The 9,165-nt window shown below is 35.5% G+C and overlaps 1 protein-coding gene across 1 annotated transcript; it reads left to right on the top strand.

The window, feature by feature from the left end:
- The first annotated feature begins 511 nt into the window (after nucleotides 1–511).
- On the top strand, nucleotides 512–4,946 carry LOC107765300 (kinase-interacting protein 1-like). Its single transcript, XM_016583926.1, has 2 exons — nucleotides 512–769; nucleotides 1,969–4,946. The coding sequence occupies exons 1-2, from the start codon at nucleotides 676–678 to the stop codon at nucleotides 4,632–4,634; spliced, it is 2,760 nt and encodes a 919-aa protein (XP_016439412.1). The 5' UTR covers nucleotides 512–675; the 3' UTR covers nucleotides 4,635–4,946.
- Nucleotides 4,947–9,165: the final 4,219 nt, after the last annotated feature.

Below are 9,165 nucleotides of genomic sequence, written 5' to 3'. Positions count from 1 at the left end.
TTAAGGGGTTGTAATAGGGATTACTGGTATCTTTTCATAGTGGAATACTCTCTCAGCTCTTGCCCAGAGAGAACATAGGCTAACGGCCGAACCTCAATATATTTTGGTGTCAATTTTTTCCTTCTCTGTCCTCTTTAATTTGTACATGATTGTGTGCTAGTCTGATCATTTATAGCTTAACATCAAGCTAATGTGAAAGTTATACTTCCGGGGGGTTTTGTGTAGTAAAGATTAGTTAATGACAGGCCAAAAGCAACTAATCATATATAATATCTTCAGTCAAATATATTCTATAGTTGGTTAAACAGTGGATACGACGTTGATATAGTTATTTGCTAATTTGCTATGGCTATGACTTGCCAAAGGAACCTTTTTACGTGAGAGGTTGAAATAAAGAAAGAGAAAGAAGGGTCCAACACTTATTTTGGAGCGAAAGTAGCTCCCAACCATTAACCAATAATTATAGTATAATTTTCCTTAATCTTACAAACAAAAAAAATCTTGAGTTTTTCTTTTTCTTTTTTCATTTTCATTGTGTTTTTCTCATGTTTGAAACTCTTCCTCTTTCCTAAGATACTTTTCTTTTGAAGGGGAAAGAGAGAGGAAGAGTTTCATTAATCATGTGAATTATTTGAACAAGAAGAAGAAGAAGAAAGAAGATCAAGAATTGGCAAGATGTTGCAAAGAGCTGCAAGCAATGCTTATTCATGGTGGGCAGCTAGCCACATTAGGACCAAACAATCCAAATGGCTTGAACAAAGCCTTCAAGGTATTTTTTTTTCACAAAAAAAAAGGTCAAATGGCTTTTTGGTCTTGATAATTTTGTTTTTTGTTTTTTTGGGAAGGGGAAACTTAGCGTAACTGGTAAAGTTTCTGCCATGTGACCAGTACTTCACGGGTTCAAGCCGTGGAAACAGCCTCTTGCAAAAATACAGGGTAAGGCTGCGTATAATAGATCATTGTGGTCCGACCCTTCTTCAAACCCCGCGCACAGCGGGAGCTTAGTGCACCCGACTGCCCTTTTTTTTTTTGTTCTTTTTTGGTTGAATTTACAATATTGATTACAAAAGAGCATATAAAATGTATATATTGTTGTTGGGAGAGAAGGGGAAGGCTTAAACTATTCAAACATGAATATATGATATGTCATAATAAGGCTAATAGTTTGTTTTGTAGGAAAAACTCTTGTTTATAGTTTGATTGAAGTCTGCAAGATTTTGGAATATATTTCCAGTTTTTATCTCTTCATTTCATTTTTTGTTTACCTTGTAAAGCTTTTCCCCAAAACTTCTGTTCAATTGAAAACCAGGCAGAAAAATATTATCAAAGGGTTTTAAATATTTGCTAGATTGCACAATCTTATTACAACAACAACATTAGTTATGCCTCAATCCTAAACTAGTTGGAGTTGGTTGTATGAATGCAATATCATAAATGCTCTATTTGGTCCAGAATATTTCAATGGTCCATATTTAAAGATTATCTAACACTAGAGCCTCTCTAATATATTCTAGTGGTTATATCTCCAATGTACAAATCTTATTGCGAAAAGGGGCAGTCCGGTGCACAAGGCATGCATCCCACATTCATGTTTGGAGAAGGGCCGCACCCCAATAGGTGTGATGTAGACAACCTATCATAATTTATACATTAGTAGCTACTTCTACTGTTCGAACCTGTGACCGATAGATCACATGGAGACTACTTTGTCGTTACTCCAAACTTCCCCTTTTTATTGATAAAGAACCTAAAATAATAAATATAATCACAATAGTACTATTCCATTGCTAATATCCCCTTAAGGGGGGAGAATTGTTTCAAAGTGATCAAAAGTGGTGCTGTCAATCAAATGTGCCATTTTCCTTCTATCCTTTCTTGGATGATTTTGCATTGTTTCTTGCTTTCCAATAGTTTATAGTATATTTGTTATGGAAACAAATAACTCCATATATATGTTTGATGTTACAGATATGCAAGGGAAGGTGGAAAGTGTGATCAAGCTCATTGAAGAGGATGGAGATTCATTTGCAAAAAGGGCAGAAATGTACTACAAGAAAAGGCCAGAGCTGATAAACTTTGTGGAAGAATCCTATCGTGCCTATCGCGCATTGGCTGAACGATATGATCATTTGTCAAAGGAATTGCAGACTGCCAACAACACTATTGCTACTATTTTCCCTGAACAAATACAACTAGCAATGGATGAAGAAGATGAATATGGTGTCCCAAGAATGCCAAAAGATTTCACACAAATCCCGCCGAGTGGATCAAACATACCAAAGGTTCCAAAGGCTCCTATAAAAGATTTGAAGGGTGTTATGACAACTGCCTCAACACAAAGGCAAGGCAAGAAATCATCCAAAACAGAAGATGTTGCGAAATCTGGTTTGAACAAAAGTGAAGCTATTGAAGAGATTGACAAGCTTCAGAAAGACATTTTGGCCTTACAAACTGTGAAAGAGTTTGTAAGGAGTTCATACCAAAGTGGACTTGAAAAGTACCGGGGACTTGAAAACCAAATCATGGAAAAGCAGCAGAAGATATATGAATTGGAGGATGAATTTGGCGAGGGCCGGGTTATTGAGGATGCTGAGGCTTGTACTTTGATGGCTGAAGCAGCACTGCAATCATGTCAAGAAACATTGACTCAGCTCCAGGAGAAACAAGATATATATACACAAGAAGCAAGAGAGGAATTCCAAAAAATCGAAGATTCTTGTAAGAAACTGCAGTCCTTCAGGCATAAGTATCTTGGTGATAAAATTAGTGAACTAAAGCCAAATGTGTATAATATCCCAAACCAAGAAGTTGGTAAGGAAATAGAATCATCACAGAACAAGATTAAGAACCAAGTTGATGCGAGCTCTAAGGAGTCTTTAACGATGTCACAACTGGCAGAGAAAATCGACGAGCTTGTGAATAAAGTGGTCAGCCTAGAAACAGCAGTTTCATCTGAGACTCTTCTAATTGAGAGATTAAGAAGAGAAGCTGATGAACTCCAAGCACAAGTTCAATCTTTGGAAGATGATAAGGCAGCCCTGACAGATGATACACACAATCTGAATATCAGGGTGACGGCGATAGAAGCAAAGTTGCAAACTATTGAGAACCTCAATAAAGATGTTGTAAACCAAAACAGTAGCCTCAGAACTCACTTTGTGGAAGCTCGTACCAGTCTTGACCATTTGTCCGATAAATTGAGTAGCGTTAGACCAGATGAGGAGCACGATGTGACGGATTCATCACCAGATGAAGTGACTACACTTGTTGAAATCAGGTTACAAGAAGAGTCAGTAAAACAAAAAAATCATCCTAGTTCAAGTAAAGGTACTAAGAACTTAAGTACCATAAAAACTAAAGATAAAGAAGTTCGCAAAGAGCAAGGTTCCAGCACAGTTGTAAGTGATAATGCGGAAGTTACAAAAAGCAATAAGAAGCATGTCACATTTTTGGAGCCAACGCCAGTTGGAAAAGGTGATGAGAAAGTCTCGGCTCAATGTGGAAGTTGTTTTTATGAGACACAAACACAGAAAGATGCAGAAAAGGATGACGAACTTAACTGGCAACAGATGTTGTTGAGTGGATTGGAGGATAAAGAAAATATTCTTTTAAATGAATATACAACAATTCTCAAGAATTATAAGGAAGTTACAAAGAAGCTAAGCGATATGGAGAAGAAAGATAGAGATGCGGAGTTCAATCTCACACTTCAGATAAGAGAGCTTAAATGTGCTATCACAAAAAGGGATGAGGAGATACATAATCTACGTCTAAAATTAAATCTTCTGCAGAAAGGAAATGGTTCGGAAAATAAAGAGTTGAAGGAAGAAAAATGTCAAGCATCTGATCCTTCATTTGATCGAAGCTTAAAACCCGAGGATCTGCCACAAAGGAAGGACAAAGATAATCCTATTATAGAGAACGAAGAAGACATCAGGACGATTTTGGTTGATCAACATGCATCAGTATCGCCAACTGAGAAAAAACTACGGATGAGCATTGATGCAATATTAGACGAAAACTTGGATTTCTGGCTAAGATTCAGTTCAACTTTCCATCAAATTCAAAAATTCAAGACGACATTCCACGACTTGCAGCGTGAAATATCCAAAAGCAAAGACAAAGTGATGCAAGATCACAGCCCCAGAGTAGAAACAAAGTCAGAAATAAAGCCAATATATAAACACATGAAGGAAATTCAGAATGAGCTAACAGTATGGTTAGCACAAACCTTGTCACTGAAAGATGAACTTGAGCGCAAATTCTCAGCTTTATGCAATATTCAAGACGAAATAGCAAACGCTCTAAAGGAGGGAATTGAATCAGATGAGATCAGATTCAGCAGTCATGAAGCTGCAAAATTCCAAGGTCAAGTTTTGAACATGAAACAAGAGAACAATAAGGTAAGTGAGGAACTAGAAGCTGGTTTTCGTCGTGTAACTACACTTCAAGTAGATGTTGAGAAGACTATAACAGAATTGGATCAAGAGTTTGGACTTAGTGGAAACCAATCACAACTAATGCACTCAGTGAGTAGGTCAAGAATTCCTTTACATTCATTCATCTTTGGAACTAAACCAAAGAAGCAAAGGCGTTCACTTTTTTCGCGCATTAATCCCAATAGGAAATACTAGCTGGTCCTGAGGGCTTGAGTACCTTTGTAGAGCTTTTATTCTTGATCTTGTTTTTATTCTTCCTTTGTTTTTTTTTCCATTTCTTGTTCTTTCTCAGGTTATACATGTATCTGTATAGGCTACAAATGGTGGTCGTTCTTCTTTCATTTTCTTTTTTTCTGATTTTGCAGTATTTGAGGGTTGTTTGTATGTTGTAATGTGAAGATTGTTATTAGTCTAAAAATGCAAGGCTAAGGGCCTAAAGTTCAGGATGATTCTATTTCCGAAATATATAAATATAAAGAAAAAGGCCTCCTCTCGTTGTTCTCTTTCTTTCTTTCTCTCTCATATTGACGACTTTTTTTATAGTCGAAATAGTGAGTTTTTTTTATTATTAATTTTTTCTTGATTTACTTCATTATAGAAAATATATTTATCAATCAATTTGTTTGTTAATTCAAGAAAGAGTTGTGTATTAATTGAAATTGAATTTATGCTTTATCCACTTATTTTATATCATGGTTCAAGCGTTAAAAATTAGTGAGGTTTACTCTTCCTTTTCGATGCCCGTGGTACTACTTTCAATGTTTTACTCAATTACTTCCAGGGAGTGTTAAAAAAGAGAATACTACGTGATTTTTAACACCGGATGAAAATATTCCAACACTAAAGTCAAGGAAGAAAATTCTATCGTGTCCGTCAAAGATCGATCTAATAATTGCGCCTTCTATCTTGGTGAATAATGTTCCACTGATTAGGTGGGGACATGATTCGAACATGCAATCTTCAGGTCATGAGCCCGATGAGTTGACTAAGAGCATGTTTGGATGGGCTTAAAAGCTAATAAAACCAGCTTTTAAGCAGTTTTTAACCTGTGGAAGTGTTTGGCAACCAAAAAAAGGATTTTAAAAAGTTAAAACTTGCTTAAAAAAGCCAAAACCAATAAGTTGGAAAACCCAACTTTTTTGAAATTGGTTTAAAAGTCATATTGCTTTGACCAAGGATATTACATTCTTCCCTTATATATTTTTTTAATCCCGAAATTACACCTCGTTGAATCCTTCCTTTTTTTAATTGGTGTAATTATATTCTAAAATCAAATCATTCAATGAATTTACGTGTTACCCCTGAATTTGAAGCTATGAACAGAAAATATAATATTATAGTCATCATCTTCTTTATAATGTTAACAACTTTAAGGATATTTCAGTCATTTTAACAAGAAAAAGTACTTACCAGCACTTGTTTACCAAACACTTCATCAACTTGTTTTAAGTTTCAGCAATTTTATCCAAACACGTAACTGTTTATTTATAAAATAAGTTTCACCACTTATAAAGTGCTTTTAAGCACTTAACTTAAAAGCCACTTTTTAAGCCAATCCAAACGGGCTCTAATTCTTCTACCTCGCATTCTCTTTCGAACTCCGAAAATCAAGGTTCAACTTAAAGTGGATTTTTTTTTATTAATTTTTTATTTATTTACTTCATTATAGGAAATATATTTATCAATCAATTGTTTGTTAATTCAAGAAAGAGTTGTGTATTAATTGAAATTGAATTTATGCTTTATCCACTTATTTCATATCATGGTTCAAGCGTTAAAAATTAGTGAGGTTTACTCTTCCTTTTCGATGCCCGTGGAACTACTCTCAATGTTTTACTCAATTACTTCCGGGGAACGTTAAAAAAGAGATTACTACGTGATTTTTAACACCGGATGAAAATATTCCAAAACTGAAGTCAAGGAGGAAAATTCCATCGTGTCCGTCAAAGATCGATCTAATAATTGCGCCTTCTATCTTGGTGAATAATGTTCCACTGATTAGGTGGGGACATGATTCGAACATGCAATCTTCAGGTCATGAGCCCGATGAGTTGACTAATTTTTCTATCCCACATTCTCTTTCGAACTCCGAAAATCAAGGTTCGATTTGCATGTATTAAGCATATAGTCTGAGTAGCATGATTAGAGCTTCTTCTGGTCAAATAAGGAATTTCTTTTTTCTATACTCTTCATCACATAAATATTGATAAGAACTCCCCGGCATGAAAACAAAAAAGTGTGTGATGGTGAACTGAACTCCCGATAGTCATAGATGAGAGAAATTGTTATCTCCATTGCAATATGTTTCAATATAATATTCAAACTTGGAAGCAAGATTTTCACCCGGCTTAACCACTAATTTATTCTCTAGTAGCATTCATCATTTACTGAAAATTGCATTTGATTAGTCTGCTGTCAAATTCATACATGTAACGCATTCAAGTAGCTCCATTGGGGTCGTAAAATTACAATTCAAACGAGATAAAAAGGATATTACTACAATATAGTATTTGATGTCCTGTGATAATTTCATATATTTTTGACGTTATTTACCCTACTTGCTTGTTATTTGGATGCTAATTTGTGCAATAATTGCGCTTAATAGAGCTTATTTCACATGTAGGAATGCTTGGACATGAATTGGAGAAAGGTTGCACGAAATGATACCCTAGAGCTATAAAATGGAGCAATAAAAGAAGAAGTGCAAGGCAACGAAACAACAGTGCCATAGACAATGCAAGGCATTGTCCAGGGCACTGTCATTGGCGCCCCAGACAATGCCTTGCGCAGATGCAACAGTGCCATAGGCAGTGCAATGCATTGTCCAGGGCATTGTCATTGGCGCCCCAGACAGTGCCTCGCCCCGAAAAAATGGCGCCATAGATAGTGCCTCGCGTCGACGATGCCATTAGAGCAAATTTTAATTCCTCATTAGTTTTGGACATGTAGAATTCGGCCCCTACCCTATAAATACCCCTTAGAGTTAGTTTTTTGGGGAGGGAGATATCATTAGAGAGGGAAGACATCGTTAGAGAGGGGATTCGACCCAAGGAGGCAAGAACACGCTAGGAGCAAGGAGGTGAATTCTTCTACGAGTTTTTCACTTTATTCTTCCTATTTTCATTATTTGGTTATGAATTCTAGTATTGTAGTTTTGCATACTATTATGAATAGCTAATTTATTATCTAGGATTTTGATAGAACCTTTTGTAAGATAAATTCTCGTTATGTTTTTATATAATTGAACTGTTAGATTTCTCTACGTGTTCAACTACGTGTTTCATGCTATTGATTGAATGACCATCAATTGACTGTGTCTATTTAGTGTGTATTGCTTGAGAGATAGTACATATTTAGATAGTTGTTGAACAACATCACTCCTAGCGTATGTGAGAGATCAATATGGAAGGTTTAAAGGCGGGATTAGAGATAACAAAACTTTTGTGCGATCGTGGTGAGCGGTGAATTAGTGTCAGCTAACGTAGTTCGAGAGAATATGTCTAATAAATTGTGGTAGTTGCTCGAAAGAGAATTACGACACCCGAAGTACTCACGATCGGTAGATAATACTTAAGTGAAATTATAGAAGACGTAGCGGGGAGGATTCCGACAATTGAGAAAATCATAACTCTAGACCTCCTTAATCTTTTCTCCAACCCGTAGTATCTTTAGTTGTTAATATACTACTTTAATTTGTTAGTTAATTAGATATAATAATCTTAATATTTATCTTAGGAATTGTTCGAGCTTGTCTTCTTAGTGATAGTGAACAGTTGTAACTAAACCCCAGTTCTCTATGGGATTCGACTCCGGACTTTTAGACCGGATTATATTTGCAGCGACCACTTATTCTTTTTATGACTAGACTTGGGCGTGATCAGTATTCTTTAGTAATACCACTTTTTGCTTCATTATTTCTACATAAGCATTTACTATCATCATCCTCTTCATCATAAACAACATAGGCATAGAAGAAAAATGCACTGCTAGCCGCGACAACAACGTAAAACAAAAGAGCAGTTGGGAAGCCTAAAATCGGCGAAAATTGACCGATAAAGCCGAAAGTGATGGCCGAGTACAAGAACCATATAACAAGTCCAACAATGTCTTTATGCAATGACTTTCCATTTGGTGGAAAGCAATTATATATGTAGGAGCAATACTCTAACAAGAAAAAGCTAAAATATATGAAAAATATGAAAATATGAAAAATATAAAATATACTCTAACAAGTATAAGATCAATAACAACCCCATCTAATGCTATATTCATCTATCTCCGGTAAAAAACTATACAAAATCCTTATGTATTGCTTGAACTAACAAGGGTTCATCATATAGTGGTTGAAACATATATGATTGTTCCAAACTTGTTCATTTTGGTGGAATCTTCCGGGTGCTGAAATTTTCTAGTGCCGAAATTTCTCTAAGGGGTCGTTTGGTATGGGTATAAGAAAGTGCTGGTATAAAAATTTAATACCATCTTAATACTTTTTTTGGTTAGTAAATTTGGTATAAGTTATCCCGGGATTAAAATTAGTACCGGGATAACTTATAACTTGTAGAGAGTGGGGTAATTAGTGACGGGATAACTTATACCTTCTTCTTAGAAATTATGCAATTATCATTTTTAATACAACTTACCAAACAGTGAATAAAAAATAATATCAGGATAACTAATCTCAGCATAACTAGTCTCAGCATAACTTATCCCGGGCATGTATTCA

The sequence above is a fragment of the Nicotiana tabacum genome, chromosome 23 (assembly GCF_000715075.1).
Source record: "Nicotiana tabacum cultivar K326 chromosome 23, ASM71507v2, whole genome shotgun sequence".
Lineage (NCBI taxonomy): Eukaryota > Viridiplantae > Streptophyta > Magnoliopsida > Solanales > Solanaceae > Nicotiana > Nicotiana tabacum.
This window is presented reverse-complemented; position numbering and strand designations above follow the sequence as displayed.

Bases quoted from the DNA above. Each gene is read 5' to 3' on its own strand.
- LOC107765300 (XM_016583926.1), top strand. From the start codon at position 676: ATGTTGCAAAGAGCTGCAAGCAATGCTTATTCATGGTGGGCAGCTAGC. The intron at 770-1,968 runs GTATTTTTTTTT...TTGATGTTACAG, and splicing joins GCTTGAACAAAGCCTTCAAG to ATATGCAAGGGAAGGTGGAA.